We start from the raw sequence: 21,926 nt of genomic DNA, 5'->3' as shown, positions 1-21,926 counted from the left end.
TTAAGTAAAGGTTTGAATGAATAAGAACATTCTTTTAAAAAGTGACCACAGATGAACCGCCACACACTTCTGGTGGACCATAAGTGATTATTGAGAGGGATTACTTCTGTATGAGTCTATACATTGAATTTGGGAAAAATCCTGCATTGTATAATTTCAAAGATGAACACAGAACTTTTTCCTCTTCAGTTGATGAATGTAAAAACAGCTTCCTACATTTAAGGGAACATTTAAGGGATGTAACACATACATTTTCTAAACACTTAATATTACAATACCATATGGAAAAAAAGAATGCAGATGGCTGAAGGTTGCAACTGAAGGACATTTTGAGCCAATGTCATCACAGGTCATTACCCCCTCATATAACTGTGGTGTCAACAGCATTGCAGTCAATAAGATCCACACTAACAGTATGCACGGAACACATTGAGTGGGCACTATACCTTCAGCTGGCTGATTTTGTTTTTTAAACCAGTGTCATGTATGTCACAGCCTGAAATATATTTTAGACCAACACCACCAAACTGAACTGCATACACAAGAACTCTGAAATGGTAATGTGATATTAACAGAGAAGTCCAGTGTAATGGCTCCAAGCCCATTTGCTCTGTTTATCAATGCTCAGCATTGATTTCCCTGTCAGCTCCTCTTAGCTATAGCATGGCATTGATTGGTTTCCAGTGTCTGTGAATGCTGCGTGGCAACATGCGACCTGCGGGCCAGTTCTCTGCCCTGTGCCACAGTGGAGGGTTCAACATCGACATCTGGATGAAAGAAGTACATTTGTTTTGTCTAAATATGAACCACAAAAGAGGAGAGTGAGTGTGTTTTTAACTCTTATCCAAAAAGTGTCCTCAAGGATGGATATCTGAGTCATGGCTGCGTAATGGTCAAGAAGGATCTGAGATTCTGGTTTCAAATCAGGTATGTATGTTTATTTATTCTCAGTTAAACTTGGTTGAAGATTTGACCCTAGAAAGAGCAGAGAGATTTTTCTCCTATCTAGCTGCTGCCTATCCAGTAAAACTGTGAGGCAAGTATTGCTTTAGGGGCAGAGTTTTTTGGGAGGGGCACAGATAGATGTGCATTCTGGGAAATCAGAGCAGAGAGGAATTTGTTATGGGGGGGTACAGGACATTAAACTTCACTGAGTAGCTCCTTTCATTGCATTCATGTTGAGATTTTCCAAGGCAAATTAAAGAATAGAAAATACAAAAGTGAATCTTAAAGTTGAAGGAATCCTCAATATAAGTCCAGTAGAAAACTACCTCATGAGTACAGCGATGTAGTTAACACTGTTACTAAATACTATAATTGTAGTAATAGTAGTAATGTCCTTAACAGTAAAGGAAGAAAAAAGGACAAAACAAAATTTAAAAACCTGTAAAAACAAAGATTGTTTAAGATCTCTTTGGCATGAATATAAATAAAAATGTGTTTTCCGATCACCTGCAGGCCAGCAGAGCTCCATGGCTGACTCAGACCTTATGAAGAGTGGGGGACCAGCCAGCAGGGGCCCCGAATGCCGCTCGCCTCCAACTCCCAGAATGGAGCTTCTAAGCCCATCCAAGGTGAAGGACCGCTCTCAGAACGTCACAGAGAAGGTCACACAGGTATGGGGGGGGAGTGAGAACCTGACATGGACTGAGAGCTGGGGAGTCCCATGAACACCAAATTTCAAATGCCCCACGATATGTTCACTGCTTGCCACCTTCAAGAGCTCACATGAAAGGGTAACTGGTGCTCTTTGGTAGCCTTCAATCATGGAAACTTTATGGAAGCTTTAGCACATGATTAAAGGGTAACTTAGGGATTTTTCCACCTGGGCCCTGTTTTCCCATGTTTTTGTGTCTAAGTGACTAATGGGAAAAATAGTTTTTGAAATTAGTCCAGTATTGAGTGAGAGCGCTGCAGCCAGCAGCCACAAGACAGGCTGCAACATAACTACAAGGGGCAATTATGCACCATCAATTTCCATCCAATAAAAGTGCTGCTTTTGCCATGGACAGGCTCAGATTGTTATTACAAGTGCCTGACAACATTATGGAAAGGATCCCTACAGAGACAGACCTTTTTGTTTAACCAGAAACAGTCTTGAAATCGCTATCACCCAAACCCACCAAACTACATTCAAATAAACAGTAATTTTATCATAAAGAAACCACTTTGTTCATAGCTGACATAAACAAAATAAAACTCACAAAACTGTCTTGGTTTGTCTTTCCACTGTTCCAACATTCACCAACTCTTGTTTGGTTGAAATAAACCTTAAATTCACCCAGATAGATGTACAAATATGCTGGTTCTATACAGGCTAAAATTACCAATAATTTAAATGGAGTCTGGTGGGTTAGCGATATCAATTTCAGGGCTGTTTCTGGTTAAACCAAAAGGATCTTATTCCTTAACGAAAAGGTTTATCTATGCAGGGATCCTTTCCATAATGTTGTCAGACACTAAGAATAACAATCTGAGCCTATCAGTGACATCAAAAGCACTTTTAATGGCTGTAAACTGACAGTGTACAAATGCCCAGAGTTGTTACACTGCAGTCGCTGCTGGCTGCAGCCCCGTTGCTCAATACTGGACCAGTTTCAAAAGCTGTTATTCTCATTAGTCCCACAGACTCAAAACAAAAAAAAAAAAAAAAAAAAAGGATAATACAATCCAGGTTGAAAAATTATGAATTTATCCTGTGTTTTGAGGCGCATAAAAAAGTTGCTGTGGTAGAAGATCGCTGTTAATTAACCCACTGGTGGAAAAATCAGTATTTGGTTTGGTGGCTGGGTTGTTTTCCTTCTGGTTGTGAAAAGCAAAGTTACATTGAGCCACAGTTGAGGCCTACTGTGCTTACTGCTGGAGCCCTGAGGCTCTGCATTCTGCATCACTGCCTCTGTGGGATGGTGTGGGATGGATATTAAACAACTGCAAGTGTTTGCAACAACCTGTGACCTTCCTGCACGGGGTTACTTGTTGATTCCTGTCCACCTGTCCACCTATATACTGTATATATCTAACTACTTATCTATGTAACTGGTAAACAGATCTATCTGTCTCCGATGTCAGTGAGGATCATCAGGGCAAAAAGTGCTAATGTGAAATTGGGTTAAAGAGAACACGAGGACTGTAGCAGCATATCAGCTCAGTTGTGACGCCACACATCATCATCACAGCCCTCCAGCTCAACAGCATCCAACATTCAGTCCATTTTTGCATGGTTGCTGAAAGCACACTATTGCTTTATCTTTCTAACAACTGGAAACAATCACACTACTGTATTTGGATGTCATCTTAACCCAGTCTCGACTCTGCTGAGAGTCACTTATCTCAGGATGGTCAAGGATTTGTTGGACCTACATGGTCTCAAAGCCAGAGCATGCAGCCTCCAACCAGAACTGGATCAAAACACTACGTCTTCTAAAAAGGTCTGTTGGTTCGTATTAGTTCAGAGACTTGTTGTGTACTTGTTTTCCTTTTAAAGCAAAAGATTAGATACAGGACAGAAGGATAGGATGGTACATAATTGAAGGAAGACTAAAGGTTTATTTTCATATGTGAGAATCATTGCTTACTGATCCATTCTTTATGTTTAGGTACTTTCTTTGGAGTCTGACGTGCTGCCTGAATACAAACTCCAGGTGCCAGAGACAACATGGTGGATCTTGCTTCACTACAGCCCCTTCAAGGCATTTTGGGACTGGATTATTCTCCTCCTGGTCCTCTACACAGCTGTGTTCACTCCTTACTCGGCTGCCTTCCTCCTGGATGAACACGGGGATTTACGTCAAAGGAGTTGCGGCTATACATGTGACCCCCTTAATGTGGCGGACCTATTAGTAGACGTTCTGTTTATTGTTGATATAGTCATTAACCTTCGCACGACGTACGTGGACCAAAATGACGAGGTGGTCACACAACCGAGCCGGATTGCCAAGCACTATATCAAAGGCTGGTTTCCTATTGATCTGTTCGCAGCGATTCCATTTGACCTTCTCATTTTCAGATCTGGCTCTGATGAGGTAAGAACTCTGCAAAGTATAAGATTTTTTTTCACAAGAACACAAGTTCACATTGTTTGTGTTGATTCTAAGTCATTTTAGAGGTAATCTAATATCTTTGATATAACTGTAATGTCCTAAAGTATCTAAACTTCTTCTTCTATAAGTTCTCTAAGTTGCTAAAGTTTCCCTGCCTAACATCCTCTCCCGTCATTAACGGATACCAAAGATGGCAACCTTAACAAGCCTGCTGAAAACAGCTCGGCTGCTGCGACTGGTCCGTGTGGCAAGAAAGCTGGACCGATATTCTGAATATGGGGCTGCCGTCCTCTTCTTGCTCATGTGCACCTTTGTGCTCATCGCCCATTGGCTCGCCTGCATTTGGTACGCTATTGGCTTTGTGGAGAGGCCGTACACAGAGACTGGCTGGCTGGACAACCTGGCTGAACAGCTGGGCAAGTCGTACAACGACAGCGACTCTTCCTCCGGTCCATCAGTCAAGGACAAGTACGTCACCGCTCTTTACTTTACCTTGAGCAGTCTGACGAGCGTGGGGTTCGGTAACGTCTCTCCAAACACCAACTCAGAAAAGATCTTCTCCATCTGCGTCATGGTCATTGGCTGTGAGTTAAATAACACTGTTAGGGACTGTATGAATATTATTTGGGTGGGCAGGCAGGTCTGAGCCTTTCAATTAAAGGAAAAAAACTGCAAAATCCTCCAACAAGAGTTTTCATTATTTGTTTTTTCATTTTTGTATTTTTATTTCTTTTTTTTTTATCATTAAAGCTGTTTCTCGCAAAGCACTGATTTTTAAAATTCACATGGAAACTTGTAATGGAAACTACTTTCAACCTGCGGAATTGCGGAAATTGACATGGCAAATAAAAGCCTTTGTTCCAACTGATGTCATAGCTAGCTTGCTGCCAAAATGCAGGAATGTCTCGTGAATTTGGCTTCTGCTTCGGCTGGGTTATGATGAAAATGGTAATGTAGCTGATATGCACTTGCTAATGTTTTATGTTTGTCATGGAACAGGGCTAGCCACAACAACTAGCATTAGCATCACATTTGGGGTCCAATTAGTTATTTATGTGTAGATGACGTTAGCCTCTTAGACATTTTCTGTCGGGTTAGGTTTTTGTTGTGTGGAGTCGACACAGGCACTATTATTTAGGATTACATTTATATCTATTTATTTTTCAATTTTATTTATTTTTTTTTGACAAAAGACCTTGTGTGCATAGTTGTCATGCCGAAATTTAGCATGCAGATTTTTTATATTCCTGCATTGCATTTTTGCAACACAATGGTAAGACACAGATTTAATCTACAAGGAAAGGCCCACCCCCAGTAACTTTCATACAGTCCCTTACAGAATATTAACCTGTTGTCACAACCCCCTTTTGAGCATATTAAACATTAACAACTAATATTCCACAATAGTCAGAATAATATGTGTGTCCTCGTTGCTTCTTCTGTCTCAGCTCTCATGTATGCCAGCATATTTGGAAATGTCTCAGCCATCATCCAGCGGCTGTACTCTGGTACGACCCGCTACCACACCCAGATGTTGCGGGTCAAAGAGTTCATCAGATTCCACCAAATCCCAGGCTGCCTTCGCCAAAGGCTGGAGGAGTACTTCCAGCATGCCTGGTCCTACACAAATGGCATCGACATGAATGCTGTACGTAGAAGGTTACAGGATTAGGTCTTATTGTCCCACTTCAACCTGTAACAGCTGTCAAGGTTGTTAAGTATCCCCGTTTCAACTCTGATCCTTAGTATGTTGATGGTCTTGTCTTCCCATATTCAGGTGCTGAAGGGATTTCCAGAGTCTTTGCAGGCAGACATCTGTTTGCACTTGAACAGATCTCTGCTACAGAACAGCAAGGCTTTCCATGGAGGCAGTCAAGCCTGTCTGCGCGCCTTGGGTATGAGGTTTAAGACAGTCCATGCTCCTCCAGGAGATACTCTGATCCACTACGGAGACATGCTGGATTCTCTCTTCTTCATCTCACGTGGTTCCATCCAGGTCATCAGGGACGATGTGGTGGTCGCCATATTAGGTATCTAATTATAGACAATATGACTGTGGTGTCTCAAAAATGCTCCAAAGATGAAGTGATAAGGAAATAAGAAATATTCATGCTCTAACAGAAAAGAATGACATCTTTGGAGAGCCCATCCACCTGTATGATGAGCCGGGGAAGTCCAATTCAGATGTACTCACCATCACCTACTGTGACCTGCACCGCATCCTGAGGGACGACTTGCTGGAGGTCCTGGATATCTACCCCAGCTTTGCAGACAACTTCTGGAGGAACCTCGAGATAACGTTTGACCTGAGAGATGTATGTTGGCAGTGGGGATGGGCATTTTAAGTAACTTTCATATTTAAAAAAAAAAAAAAAAAAATCTTACGTATGTAAGAACAGAATTGTAAATTGGCCGACGATGGAAAACAACTGCAATGTGAAATCAATTTATTGAGTAACCAGGCTTCAATTTTTCTATAAAACCAATTGAAAGTTCACGTAAGAAAAAATAAGTTCTGTCGCTGCAATTAGGATAGACACAGACCTGAAGAACCGTCTATGAGCCTCTCTCCCCAAAGTCCACCGTCTGCCTGGTATCTTGAGCACACAGCAGCAGCAGCCAACATCCTACACCGAGGACTTAAACAGTCCCAACAGATCACAGAGACACCGAAACAATTGACTCTGTTGTTAAACCTGTTAACCATTAATGTTAGCTGTGTGATGCCAACAGTAAGCCCTGCAATTGTGCATGTCTGGTAGGCGGACTCTCAGCAACTGTTCCCTGGAAGCCTGGTCTCACTCCGATGTTGTCGAAATCTGGCGCTTAGGCAGTGACTTACAGCGTCAGAAACCAACGAAAAAAGGTGTCCTCTAATGTCGGCATGATACGCGACCGATTGCCATTACAGTTTAACTGGTGGGGTCGGGAAAACATGGCAGGACAAGGACAAAAGCTAAGGCGAAAGTCCAAGGGGATCAGGCGGGAGGGGTGGTGGATGGATCCAACAAACATCGACTTTCATTTGACAGAGCGCTGTGCGCATCCCGTAAGATTCTAAAGCCAAACCCTGTTCTTCATTCCTAAACACAACCACATGCTTTTGTTGTTGAAGGAAAAACATGTCACTTCATGGTGTTGTACTGACGTATTGCATTTATTTTGAAAGAGACTGTATGCAAACAGTACATTTCCTGTGAAAACAGAAGTCTATCTTGAAAGAAGACAATGCATGTACCAGGCAGAACTTGACATGGTGTCCCAGAACATCAACAACTGGTGCACCCAGGGTACCTTGCATGTCATATGTGGATGTGGAAAGTCTCTGGAGCGGAGCTCACATTCCCTTAGCGGTAATGTCATGATTAACAGAAAGAGCGACAGAAAGGAGCGAAGAGTGAAGATATACACTGCACACAGTCCTATAATAAAATAAGTTTATTCCCATTTTAAATGGTAAAAAAAGTATACAAGTAATGTTCATGTGGCAGGGGGGCAGCAAGTACTCTATACATTGAGTTGATAGTGACATCCAAATGAGTATTGGAGTACTCTTGTTAGTCTAGAGGATTATTAACCGCAAAATCCCTGGTTTACATTTGGCTGGAGAACGTTCTTGTGTGTAATTCACCATCTCTGCCATCTTGCAAAATAATTCCTAAAAAGTCATTCTCCTTTTACAGCTGATGTTTGCTATTGTATCTTCAACCACCCAAGAGGGGTTTCCGTCTTTGGATTTCTGCCTGTAGATTTCCTTCTGTGCTGAAGCAGACAAGATTGCTGTTGTAGGCCTGTAAAGCCAAAGTAGTTGTTTCTTTCTTTGTTCATCAGGCTGATCAAGTACCACCAATAATAACAACAACTGATGATTCTGGGGACGACTGTGGGTACCGCCACAAGCCGAGACACAGAATCCACTCTCTGGACTGCCGAATCAGGCCAGGTGAGTTATATGGCACACAACTCTTTCACTAACTGGCTGTCAATCTTTGTATACAGGTTCTTGGAAAGTTGTAATAGAAATGTCCTGAGTTAAAGTCTGCTTGGTAATCAGTGTGATAATCCTCTACCCTGGTAATCTGACAGAAGAACTTAAAGTGTACAGGCATTGTTTTGACTGGTAACCTAAACCGGACTGATGTGAAAATATTACCAAGAGTATCAAAGAGTAACTGAAGCTTTCTTGTCAACAGATGGGATCGATCACGAAGACTCGTACCCCCTTCAATCCTGCCGTCATCGTCACTCACCTACTCAGGCCCACTGGGATGACCGCTGCAGCTGTGACACCCCGTGTTCCCAGTCAAGTGAAGACCTGGCTAAGCCTCACGCCCACGGTGCCAAAGTAAAGCTTTACCCTCCAGAAGATTCCAGGAGGGACTACTCCCCCTCTGTAGTGCAGCTGCTCCCCCCGAGTGGCACCTCAGTAGGGAGGGACGCAGTGTATGACCGTGGCCACCAAGGTAAGTTTATAAGTTAAGTTTATTTACTTTATTAATCCCCTGAGGGGAAATTCAATGTTTTCACTCTTGTTTGTCAATTACACACAGGTCTGAAAGACACACACATGCACAAACAGGACCTATACATGCACAAAGTGGAGAGATCTCAGAGTGAGGGGGCTGCCCTTTAGTCAGGTGCCCCGAGCAGTTGGGGGGTTCGGTGCCTTGCTCAAGAGCACCTCGGCAGTGCCCAGGAGGTGAACTGGCACCTCTCCAGCCACCAGTCCATGCTCCATATTTTGGTCCGGACGGGGACTCGAACAGGCGACCCTCCGGTTCCCAACCCAAGTCCCTATGGACTGAGCTACTGCGGCGAGTCTTAATTGAAGTCTGTCCTGGAAAGACATACAGAGTGGGGTTTTAAACACGCCATGACTGACTAGAGCCGTTGATGTTGCATAGAGAACATTTTGGGCATTACTTTATCAACATTAAATGGCTAAATACTTCGACTACTGTCTTTATATTTTCCTCAGCTTCATCACTGAATGTGCCGGGCATGTATCGATACTGGCCAGACCAACAGTCACAACAGTTTTCCAGTCGCGCCTGGAGATCTTCCTCCGCCCGCAACTCGTACCACCCACCACCATTCACAGAAGAGCGGCCCAGTGAGCTGGAGTCGCGACTTGAGGTGTTACACTCACAGCTCAACAGGTGAATTCAATGATGCTCTCAGATAGTTTTAATATATTCATATATTCATATAAGAGGTATAATAAGAAATGAGAGTGGCTGGTCAGATCACTGGCTCAGAAAATGTTCTCAAATCCAAAAGTCAGTGCTTAAAAATCTGCTGTCTCTCATGTATGTGATTTAATTTGTCCTTTCCATTGGCTAGAGAGAAGATTATTGGATAATGTTACTGATACTTCACTTGTTAACCTCTGCCATTGTCTCTTAATTCCCTAGACTGGAGACCCGCATGACAGCCGACATCAACGTGATTCTCCAGCTTCTCCAGAGGCAGATTGCTCCTGTACCTCCTGCTTACAGCACTGTATCATCCAATACCCTCCCTACTGACTCACCTGGCCTGTATGGGACTGGCACACCAGTGCTGCACAGCATGTACCCCATTTCCCCCATACAGATGGACAGCCGGGCCCCAACACAGGTAGAGAATAATACCAAATGTTCAAGCCAACAAAACTGAAAGCTGTGTTGAAAGTTTCTGACACCTGCATTAAAGATAAACAGGTTTTATGACGACTGACTTAGTCTGGACAGACACTCATTCTACGGCAACGCTGTCACCCACTACTGGTCAACTGCTTATAGTCTGACTGGTGTTACGCCACACCCACTTTTGCATTTATAGCACTCTCTAGTGGTCAATTTGAATGAACCTTTCGAGACTGCTTAAAAACACTGGGTTTCACCTGGAGCCGGTTCCTTACGTATGGTATCATACAGAGTTTTGTGTGCTGGATGCGCATTCTCGTCAGCTCGCATTGGGTTGTCTCATCATTTGTTGGATAAGCTAACAAAAACGTAACCTAAAATGTTTATTAACATAATCTTTGCCTTGAGCCCAAAGATTAAACCTGTGGGAGACCTCACACCTAACGGTCACTTCAAACAGAGATGAATTATTTTTTTGTGATCAACAATTTATGAAGATACACTGCTTTTTTTGCTCTTTGCACTTCAAGCACAGCTGGGACAAGGACTAGACTTCCTTGCGGTTTTTCAAATGACTTTTACCTGACTGCTGAAAAATTCTCAAAGTGACCATCATAACACTATATTGATAAATGTGTACAACTAAACAGTGCTAAAATATACTGACATTTAGATGGACTAAATTATGTCCAACAAAAAAAATCTACTTAGATGGGGGGGTCTGTATTCTGATATCAGTGTAGTATCTTGCATCAATAGATGCCCAGCCTAAATAGGTTTTTTATTTGTACAAAACTAACCCACTTTCCATCATGGAAAACTCATGATTTGAAACTTTCAGGGTGTGTTTGTGGACATATCCTGCAAGTTTCATGATGATTGACCCAATATTTGTGGAGTTAAGTCTATTTATGTGTGAAGCCACAGTCTTTTTAAGTTCCTTGGTCAGTATGTTTTTAATGCAATGAGAGATTAACAAGCTTTTGATGAGCTTGGTCCAATAATTATCAGCAGAAAAGTAGAAATTGGACCTGTGGTTCTACAAATTTGTAAAGCATAACAACATGGATGTTGGTACCAAGTTTCATTTAAATTGGACTAATGGCATAGGAGTTATGGGTTTTCAAAGTTGACCTTTAATTATAGCCCCCCCATTAGGCCGACTGGGGTCATATTTCTTGGGCAGCATTTGCACTCAACTTCCAATCACTGGTGAAAACTTTGTGTGTCTATGACGTACCATCTTGTGGGAATTTGCAGAGACATTTCTTCAGAAATGGAGACAACCACTTACTTCAACTAACAGAGATTTTTTTTGTAGTGTTTTGCCTAAGACATAAAATTTAAGTGCATGTGATTTCTTTACTCTAGAGTTCTACCCAGACTGACCTTCAGTTCACCAAGAAGTCCCAGGAGTCACTGTCCAGCGGTATCCATGTGACTCTGGCATCAGACGACACCTCGTTCATGACTGTCACCCCCGAAACTGAGACACATACGGGGTTGACTCCTCAGCCGGCCCAGCCATCAGCTAAATCCACTCTAATGGAGAACCCCAGGCTGTGTGGTAGTCTCCGCTACCCCTCACTGCCAGGAAACCTGGACATCACCTCAGGACTGGCAGAGATCCAGAAACACCTCTCAGACCCTGTGCTGCCTGTCACCTAAACACCTTCAGGAACAGAGTTATCATGGCAACCAGTGTGACCTTGAAAGTAGTGGTAAGCCCCTTTTACACTGGTTGTTCAAGGACTTTTACACTGTTACACCACTTCACCGTTCCATTCTGTATAAAAGGTACAATCACAGAATGAGGGGACAGAGTTGTCTCGCCCTAAAGCCAGCAGTGGAGGTAGTAACAGTGTCAAATCAGTGTTTGTGTTTGAGGGACAGCCAGCAGGTGGGACTTCTGACAAGATGTTACGCGTGACCCACAGCTGGAGATGAAAAAAGCAGCTAGAAGCAGTTAGCAGCTAACTCAAAGAAGAACAGCAGTGGAAATGTCCGCAATCTGGGAAAAAAATGAGACGAGGGAGCTCCTTACCCCCATAGCAAAGAACGAGATCAGCCGCCATATAACAGGGACGGTAAATGATTGATTACCATGTTATGCCATTGTTAGTGTTTATGAAGCGCTGTAGACACGAAAGTTATGTCACACTAGAGGCCAAAGCTGTTGAGTTAAATGTCAAGCCGGTGAGCTTTTTTGCAACCGGTATGCAGCCTAAAATCACACACTGGACCGGCATGATGCTGCAGTTGTTAAGTCCGTAAAAATGCCAGTAACAAAGGGACTTCGTAGCGGCCTTTTGCGCAATCTCTGTGTAAAAGGAGCTATAGACTGCCATAGCTTAAGTTAAAGACTTCTGGAAGGGGCCATGAAACTGGTCCAAGATTAAGCTATCATTACACGTACAGATCCAGATCAAGGATTTCCATTTCATACAATGCTGAGACAGGATTACATTTATCAACACAATTATCGCACTTTTTAAAGGACATTGCTGATAAGGCCTGTATAGTCAAATTTTCTTTACATCTCCTTATGCTTTATGTTTTATTACTCCATCCTGATATAGTAAATTTTGTGAGTGCCATCCCCAAAGCTTATTTTGACCAGGAGGAGTGACTTCCTGGATTCTCCACTGGTTGCCTGACAACTACTTCTGGCCAAGAAATTCACCGTCATTTGACAACCCATAAAACCATTCAACTGTTTCCCTATTTTCAGTGTTTGTGCTAAGCTAAGATAAGCTAAGCTAAACTTATCTAGCACCTGCTGGCTGAGAGGCACAAGCACAAGATTATTGTCAATCTTCCCATCTAATTCTCAAACAAAAAAAGACAACAGCAAATAAGCAATTCCCACAATGTCAATTTCCTGGCTGGTATGAACTTTCAACAGAACTCCACCACAAAAACATTTTGATCTACTGAATTTTGTTACAAAAGAATTGTGACAAAGATATGTACATTGTTAAACCAATAATTTTGTCACTGCTCTCTGATGCGCGACACTTTTTCTGTTGTCAACCTATCACTGTGATCTTTTTTGTATTGTGTTTTAAATTCAATTATTACCCGACGGAGGTGCTGCGTCACTTTTGTGAAAATGAATCATGAACAAGTGATTTTATGACTTTATGTTTAGCAAATAATCACACATCATGACGCCATACTGAAACACCTACGAGTAGGAAATAACTCCTGTTCCCTCCCACGTCTTCACATCCCACCCCAGTCCGAAATTCACAACAGGACTCAATATCACAACAGAACTCACAGCATTCGTTATACAATGTCAGTGTTCTAGGCTGGTTGACAAAAATGTAAGTTTCTCTCTATTGTAGAGATGTTGGAGGATGTAGGCAGTATTCTCTCAGTATTATACAGTAACTGTCATAATACACTTTTCAACCTATCATTTCTAATTTTACATCTGTACTATAGATTTTTATCAATATGTCACCTCACTGTAAATTAACTGTCACCTAACTATAAAACGTCTGTATAATGATTTGACTGTGAGGGACTGTTTATTTTTGTATAAAATAACAGTGGTATGAATAAAATAATTGGTGCACAAATTACAAAAACAAATTTGTATTATGGTCAATGGTTAATACTAGTTAACTGTTACAACAGAGATGTTTATCTTAATACAAATGATATTCAGTTGAATAAAATATAGGTTTAAAAAACAGTTGAATACATGGACACTTAAAACCACATTCGATCCACTTTTAAATGTGGCTACACTACATGTTGCTGCTTCATAAAAATGAATGGTTAATGTTGTAATGGGTAAAACTATATACAATGCACCATGTGGCGTATAAAAACATGTAACTGACGAGCCTTTTTGTCCGTGAGACAACGTGTTGAAAGCTTTAAGGCTGTTGAATCTTAGTCTGTACATGAAAACAGTTTCTTGAGACTTGGCTGCCGTTTTGTTTTGGCGCTCCATTTAGTTTTCTGATACAAGACGTCTTGATTTTGTATCACAAAGTCAAGCGCTGCGGTTCTTACTCAGTCAGAAAAAAAACGCTGCACACATAATCTGTGTCAACGTGAACCCAATACGAGCAGGAATTGAATGTTGCTTCATCCTTAAACAACTTGTAAATCCAACTGAGAGTGTTTTTGAGTTGCCTTATTTTAGTGACTGCAGCTCAGACTCGGAGGATTTCCAGGCAGTTGTTGTAGCAGATAGCGATCCAGTCGGGCTGGGTGGTGGCCCACTGGACATTATTGATCTCTCCTTCAGCTGTGTAGGCCAGTATAGGGTCTTCAATGGCCCGCGGCATCTGCTGGATGTCCCAGATTAGGGCCTGGTGGTCCTCCGCTAGACAGAGAGGTTTGATTTTAATTGATTTATCTTTTTTAAACAGGAAGAAAACAATGTCAGTAAACACCACATGTAAGTGACCTGAATCTGGTTGAGAACTATTCTTAAACATGTTCTTACATAAACCATGAACATCAATGCAACATCAGGAGAAACAACTAAGAGACAAAATACACACAGCACCACATCTGTAATGTTGCTTTAACAGCACATCAGTGTTTTGAACTACAGGGCCGATGCAATGTGCAAACTATAGATTGAATGTAATCGAATTTTTACACAGTATTACGTGACTGTACTTGAGGGGGTTTTTGGACAAAGTCGTCTTGGTATGTAAGTATTAACTTCAGAAATTAGTGGAGACGGTAACCTCTGCCACTTTATTCTTTTGTCTTTAATATTGTGCTTTGCTTAAACACATGAAGCCAACATCTGATGTGATCAATCATCTGTCATCACGAACTGAACGCAGTTCTGCTGCATCTTGTGATCAAGTCTGCAACTCTTTGTTGGGTGACTGCTTTTCCCTGTATGCTAATTTTCAAGTGTAATAACTTCTTCTACTATTAGGAGTGCAACGAATCATTCTTTTCATTGTCCATTAATCTGTCAATTATCTTCTCAAATTAACCAAGTAGTTAACTTTCCAACTTGTGTATTTACTGTCACACTGCTTTGTTAAATTGACACACATTAGAATGGCTCCCTCTAGTGCTCATTGTCAGATACTGCAATGATGTTTACGCTTGTATTGAGATGATCTCCTGTCATTCTGTTGCTGTTATATTTTTAGACACAGCCCTAAACCTGCAAACAAGCTTCTGTGTTCACTAAAATCTGCATACCTGCTGTACAGATGTGACATGAGGAGTGTGGTGCCCAGGCGATTCCATTCACACAGGCCCTGTGGTTGTTGAGTCTGGCCACCGGAGTACAGGGCACACGCACATCTAAGATCACCACCTGAGGATATGAGAAAATAAATGTACAGACGTCAACTAGCAAATAAAATAGGACAGATAGGGGCTCCAGATGACGATAAATTGGTAAAAATTATCTTCCATTCTGAGTTTCAAGAAGCTAATTTAATATTTTAAGTCAATAGACATAGTTTTGTAAGTCTCAAACTAGTGTGGGGTTTTTAAGTTGTACAGTTCCAACATGTAGACTCATTATTTAGAAACGTACCATGTGTTAAACATAGAAAAACAGTGTATGATGTGAGAAATTACACTTCCTATGACTTATAAGCTTTTTACATTTTCACTTTTAATTCAGAATCCCAGAAACATATTTGAAAAGAAGTTTAGAGGTTTTAGTTTTATAGCATGTATTTAGAGAGGGAGCAGCACTTACCTCCATGCTGTCCATCGCCATGGTGACCAGGTAGTTGGGGTCTTGCTTGTTCCAGCAGAGCCGGAGCAGTGGGTGGTGCTGGGGGTCTTCATAGATGATAGTGCTGTGTTCGAGGTGACGGAGGTCAAACATGCGGACGGAGCCATCCGCCCCCACTGAGGCAAACATGTCCCTGCCACCGCCCGCTCGGCTGAAAGAGATGTCATACACCTGCAATGCAACCATGAGTGCGGATCAGCTGAGTGAGGAGAATTTGACTAGAAGAAGGTAGAGTTACTCTAAAGCACTATTTGGACGGGATTAGTTTTACATGGGCATGTGGGGTAATGTTTATCACAGGACGTTGGTAATATTAATGGCCAATTCACACGGGATAAGAAATATCAGTAAAACTACCACAAGTGGGAGGGGTAAATCCTTTCACACACCGTTGTCATGTGCGTATGACGTTGCTTCCTGTGCGTACCACACTCGAACACACTTGAATTGTGTTCGTCGTAGGCCCACAGTACTTGAGGTTTCACACGGACTTGTCCGACTGTGAAGTGCAAAACTGAGGGCTTCTTCAAGAGCCTCCATGCTTGAAAATCCATGAAAAACCACTTGTAAACGGGATATGACAAAATATCTACACACATATTTACTGCTGGTCTATTTGCACGGGATTAGTATTACCTGAGGTAATTGTCCGGGACCCTTTTTACAGAAGGTAAAAGTCGTGGTAATCTTTACTGACATCGTGCGGTAATGATTACTTGCATGGCACATTCGAACGGGACTAAAATCTCTGGTAATTATTACTTTACCCCACGTACCTATGTAAAACTAATCCTGTCTGATTAGGGCTTAAGACTAATGTCTATAAATACTGTTTTATTAAACACATTACAATTCTTGATGGCCTGATCAATCATGTCAGAACATTTACCTCTTTGTCGTGGGCAATGAGCTGTGTCTTGACATGACCAGACACTAAGTTGACCCTGCCCAGCACCTGTCCAGTCTCCAGCCCCCAGATCGTGCAGGTAGTGTCGATACTGGAAGTACCTGCACAGAAAACATACATTAAACATAAAAACAATGTCATCTCCATTTTAACAATAATGACTAATAACAATAATGACTTTGAAATCTCATCATTTTCTAGGATCTATGAGGGATTCACCAATAGAGTCAGCACTGAGTTTTTACCTAACAAGTTTGGGTCCACCTCGTTCCAGTCAAAGGACGTGAGCGGTGCACAGAAATCAGAGTTCTTGTTATTGTTGAGCAGGCACTCCAGTCGGGTCTCTGTCTCGCCCACCTGTCAATAGAAACACATTTTTATAATTGTGCACTTTAGTGACTTCATATGATCCACATGCACCACATGGTATATTATGGGCTTCACCATAGGTGTCATAGGCAGTCATTATGTCCACATTCAAAACAGTTTTAGACAATATTAAATAATAAACAATAAAAAATGAATAACCAGTGTAGTAAACCTGTAAGACCGTTTAACACCTCTGTACCATTTATGGGATCAACGCATCCCAGAATGTTTGTCTGTAAAATTATCCAAACAAACAAAAAGCAAAACAAATTTTTTTGTTGTAACGCTATAGCATATTAGAACCTTACTTTTCAGAATCAGAAAGTTATGAGCTTGAAACTTTGAGTGTGGACAACAGGTATACAGTAATTGGTACATAGTATTTGACTATGTCTCTATAATATATTTCTATGACTACAGGAGGTCATGGCTTCAGGTCAGACTGGTCCTCTTACCCTCCAGATTCTCAGGTAGTCTCCGCTGGTGGCCAGCAGGTCAGGGTACGCTCCTTTGCTGTCTGGAATCCACATGACCTTGGTGGTGGGGTAGGGATGGTCGAAAGTGTTTCGACACACAAACTCTGAGTTCTCCTCCTCCAGACCAACTATCTGAACCTGGGAACACAGAATACCAACTCACCTTAGGTGAGTCAGGGTAGTGTTACTGAGCGGGGGAACAGCACAGTCACTCAAGAGTGGGACAGGTGGTGGTGATTTTAGGGATCCTGAGATGGGATAATTCAGTTTGAGACACATTATATTAATCATAACCACAAAATGTATCTTTAATGTTTTTATTGTCATGTTAGATTTTTTAATTCTTTACAATACCACCATACGTCCAGGTCCCACTTGTGCTGATAGCAACTAAATTAATCAATCAATTCAGTTGGTATTTCCAGCTATGCTAATCACTGTTCTGTCAACTGAAAATGGATAATAAAAATGTTATTAACTAATTAAGAGTTTAATAGTTGTTAAAGTCAAAAGTTTGCAGCATACGTAATCAGAAAACTGAACAGTTCAAGGCAGTGGTTCTCAAATGGTGTGCTGCGATGCCAATCCAGGTGTGCTGTGGGATTTTGTGATAACCACACATTATTATTGCAATATTATTCAACTGGGTCTGTACAAAAAGTTATGAATGAATTTTAAATGGACTGCATCAATATGTTGAGCACAGTGCACACCCATTAGCCAATAAAGAGGTAAACGGGGAACCTATTTGTCGAGATTTTGGCTTGCCTTCTGGATGGATCAGAGGTATATACTGAGGATACTCTTACTGATTGCCAAGAAAATGATAACAGTGAACTGGAAAGGTACAAAACCACAAACTATGACCCAGTGGATACAGAGACTCCGAATGGTCTACATGATTGAATGAATGACCGCAAGTCATGCTATATCTGGGGATCTAATTGAACAGAATGGATTGCTGTAATATATTGTATTATAATGGCATATCACTCAAAATACCATTATTATGTTCCTCTGTAACCAAACCTGCTCTGTTGTAAATGCAACTTCCCTTTGTAAGTCTTAGCGCCGTGTTTATTTAATTTTTTTCTTTTCTTTATTGTATACTTAGGTGTATTGTTTACCTCTCATTGTTTTGTCTTGTTTGTTTATTGAAGATATAAATTTTAAAAAGGTCCTGTGTCAGGGAATGTTGTTATCTGAAAGGAATCGAACACTAAATAAAAAGCTCAAAAAATAAAACACCCATAAAATATCAAATTGTTCACCACTTCTGATACGTGTGCAAAGTTTCATGAGTATTTGAGTATCTTTAGCCCTTCAAAAATTTCCTCAAAGACTACAAATAAAAATCAAAAATAATAATAACAAACAATTTCAATTCAATTGAAATTTAGCACAAAAAAACCCAAAACAATTATTTCTTAAACTGCTAATCTGTTTTAAATGTCAGCAACTGACTTCCCCCACTGTATTACAATGTGAACTGTATTTACATTCATATTGAAATTATGTAATGAAGGTAAACTGCTGCCTACACTCGCCACAAAACATTTCATAAACACACAGACAGGTAATACAAAACAGGATGAACAGACATCATCTTCATATCCTCATAATGTATCTCCAGGTGTTTCCCATTAGATACAATTTAAGTTAACGCTAGCTACAGTTTGTTAGTCACTAGTGTACATTGTGAACCGTTGCTTTCAGTAAGCTTTGACAGGGGGCTGGAGGTGACATTTTATATGATAATTTAAATTCTAACGTTACTTTTCATTGATACAATGACTCTCCAGTTAGTTATATCTATGATTTGTGTACAAGACGTCGCCATCACTGGTCATGTCTGCCATTGAAAGGCACCATGGGACAAGATGAAGTTACCTTGTTATTGTACTCCTCCACAAAGCTACCGAGCGCCAGGCGGAACCGTTTGTCCGGTCGGACACTCCAGTTCATGGCGTAAACCGTCCATGGCGCCTCGTACTTGTAGATTTCTTTACGTTTACCGTGTAGCGACATCTTCAAAGCGTCTACAAATAACCGCTGGATGAGAAATTATTAGTAGCAGCGTCGCAACAACCCCCTCTGCTAGCTTACTTTACAAAATGTAGCTACTTAGCTAATTTATCGTCTCTGCTAACGTTGTGGTATTTCTGTAGCATAAGGCTCGGTAACTGTTGCGTCCATGTAGTCGGGGCGCTTTCCCGGTGGTAACAGCTTTATGTTACTGGCAAAAAAAAATAACTGAATGTTAAAATTAGCCGCAAGCAGCTGCTGAAAGATGTGCGAAAACTGGCAGTAATGGCGGCGACAGGGGGACAAAAATGATGCGACGATGAGCGTCATCAAGACCGCTGGTGCTGCCTTCACAGGGCGGCGTGAATGTCGTTTATAGCACATCTAAACACAAAAACCACCCAGCAAGTATTTTTTAACAAAAGGGAAGGCAACGAAGGGTTGATACTTGAGTTTCTGAGAAGCTTAAGGGACAGACGGTTAATAGATAAGCTATAATGTAGTTAATTTATAATTGTTCTGCCCACAACCTGCCTATCCAACGAGCTTTGATTTATAAACAACTTCTTGAAAGGAGAGTTTACGAGGAGCAAATGAAGGCAGCGTTGCGTAGGATGTGCTCCAGAGCTGCCTTTGTGCATACAGATGTGTTCAGGCTTAAAGTTTTTCCCCCAGTCTAAACTAACATCTCTTTTGAATCCAGTTAAATAAATCAGATTGTCCGTGACTATTTTCCCGTTCTCTCCTGGCCTGCACATATTGAGACCCTACCAGCATGGGCGAATTATGAGAAAATGGACCCCAGGGCACAGATATGCAAAAGGCCCCACCACCTCTCCTACATGGTTTTGCCTTTTTTTTGTTGTTTTGTGTGTCTTTGTAGTCATTTTGTGTCTCTTTTAAATAATTATGTGTCCTTTTGTACTTATTTTGTGTCTCTTTGGAGTGCCTTTGTATCTCTCTGTGGTCTTTTCTGTGTACCTTTATGGTCATTTGGTTGGTCTCAAGGTGTCAAGGAAACTAAAAAAAGAAAAGGACATGATATCAGTGACAGCATTCAATGTGGCAGGCACAGCCTACTGCAATTATAATCAGATCAGAAAGTAATTAAAGGGCTACCAGTAACTTACCAGTAACCACTAACTCTGCAACTCTACATTTTTGAGTGGATGGAGACCATGTGATGTGTGCACCCCATAAGCACATCATCAGTAATGTTGCCAGTGCCAACAGTGTACATGACAAGCAACACTTGTTCCTCTCAGCTGCTCTTTTGCCTGACACCTGGCTTCTTTCCATACCTCGACTTCTGGCATTGATTGCTCACTTAACGCAGTGACCCCTGATAAACCCCAGCAGTCTCGGAGTATTATTCATCAGCAATGACAGCACATTCATCTGCGTTCTGACACCTGATTTACCTGTAGTGTACAGGGTGTTTATGCTGCCACACGCTTTTTGTTTTTCCACCTGTTAACAGCTAAAACAACATTTGCATGTCAGGTCATCACCCAGGGTTTTATAAATGAGTTTCCACAACATGTTGTTTGCAAATTCTGATGTTATTCGCATCACTTCTGATGTACAGAGGTTAATGGATATTAAACCACATTCAACAAGTTCACATCAGCATTACAATGACAGTCTGGTATGGTCATTTTTCTTCCCTTATTAACCATGCTATTGGAATTGTAGTACATTTCCTGTGCTCCGTGGGTCTGCTGGTTTCCATAAATATATGATTTGTAAAACTGAAATTGACACCAGGTTATGAATTTGATTTAAGCCTACGCACAAACATTTGCACAGACGTTTGACACATTCCTCGGGGCAACAAGACACAGCAGCACCTCGGTGAAAACATCCCTACCAAACCTTATAAGCAGGTACAGTATGTGTAGCATGTACAGGTACTTGTTTGCAGCATGTTGTGTGTATGTCTGAATTTAGTTTAATTTTAGTTTTCTGTGTCTCTCAGGTGTTTAATCTACTCCGCTCAATTATGTTGCTTGAGATGCTTTATCAGTCTGAGCGTCTGTCCAACAACTCTGCCCCGTCCGGATTTGTCTGGGAAGAATTTGATTTTAATGTGTGTACAGGCCATGAAGAGGGCAGATTTGTTTGGGCTGTTTTGACAATGGTGTGCACTGTTCTTGGTCTCCCTGCATCTACCGCCATCCTCTGGGAGATGTTTCAGAGATACAAGAGAAGAACTGCTTTCACACCAAATGATGTTTTCATCCTGAATGTCTCCGCCATGGATTTTGTCTTCTTGCTCTTCATCCCGCCGGGATTGTTAAACCAGCTTTTCTGGAAGAGTTGGCCCTTTGAAGCGACTTGGAACTTCATCTATGCCTTGAGCACATGTGGGAGACCCCTCCTGATGGCTTGTACCTGTGTGGACTGTTACCTGGCTGTGGTTCATCCAATCTTCTACCACAAGAGGAAGAGTCTGACTCCCAGGGTTGTGATAGTCGGCATTGTTTGGACTTTAACAGCTGCCACTGGGGTTGCATTCTTTCTTTTTTACAAGTTATACTTCTCCATACTTTCCATTGTGCCATTTATAATAGCTGTGATAATAATTGGCATCTGTGATTCTCTCATCCTCCACAAACTAATTAAGTCTGAACCTGGCAGAACAAACATTCACCCGCAGAAGCAAAGAGCTGTCCACACCCTCATCAACAGCCTGGTGATGACAGTCTTCACTTACCTTCCTCCAGTGCTTATGTTAGG

At 41.5% G+C, this 21,926-nt stretch overlaps 2 protein-coding genes across 2 annotated transcripts; one reads left to right on the top strand and one right to left on the bottom strand.

Moving 5' to 3' along the window:
- Positions 1–810: 810 nt before the first annotated feature.
- kcnh6b (potassium voltage-gated channel, subfamily H (eag-related), member 6b) lies at positions 811–12,574 on the top strand. The gene is made up of 12 exons (XM_078163243.1): positions 811–927; positions 1,459–1,616; positions 3,597–4,067; positions 4,231–4,624; positions 5,489–5,688; positions 5,818–6,070; positions 6,162–6,355; positions 7,872–7,983; positions 8,234–8,503; positions 9,019–9,199; positions 9,455–9,659; positions 11,039–12,574. Exons 2-12 carry the CDS (start codon positions 1,473–1,475, stop codon positions 11,333–11,335), a joined length of 2,721 nt encoding a protein of 906 aa, XP_078019369.1. The 5' UTR covers positions 811–927; positions 1,459–1,472; the 3' UTR covers positions 11,336–12,574.
- Positions 12,575–12,796: 222 nt separating this feature from the next.
- On the bottom strand, positions 12,797–19,499 carry LOC117247304 (DDB1- and CUL4-associated factor 7-like). The gene is made up of 7 exons (XM_033611741.2): positions 19,053–19,499; positions 17,142–17,300; positions 16,563–16,674; positions 16,300–16,418; positions 15,372–15,581; positions 14,861–14,978; positions 12,797–14,012 (listed from the first exon to the last, which is right to left on the bottom strand). Exons 1-7 carry the CDS (start codon positions 19,188–19,190, stop codon positions 13,840–13,842), a joined length of 1,029 nt encoding a protein of 342 aa, XP_033467632.1. The 5' UTR covers positions 19,191–19,499; the 3' UTR covers positions 12,797–13,839.
- Positions 19,500–21,926: the final 2,427 nt, after the last annotated feature.

This window comes from Epinephelus lanceolatus, chromosome 21 (genome assembly GCF_041903045.1).
Source record: "Epinephelus lanceolatus isolate andai-2023 chromosome 21, ASM4190304v1, whole genome shotgun sequence".
NCBI lineage: Eukaryota > Metazoa > Chordata > Actinopteri > Perciformes > Serranidae > Epinephelus > Epinephelus lanceolatus.
The sequence above is the reverse complement of the archived record's forward strand: the minus strand, read 5'-3'. Positions and strand labels throughout refer to the sequence as shown.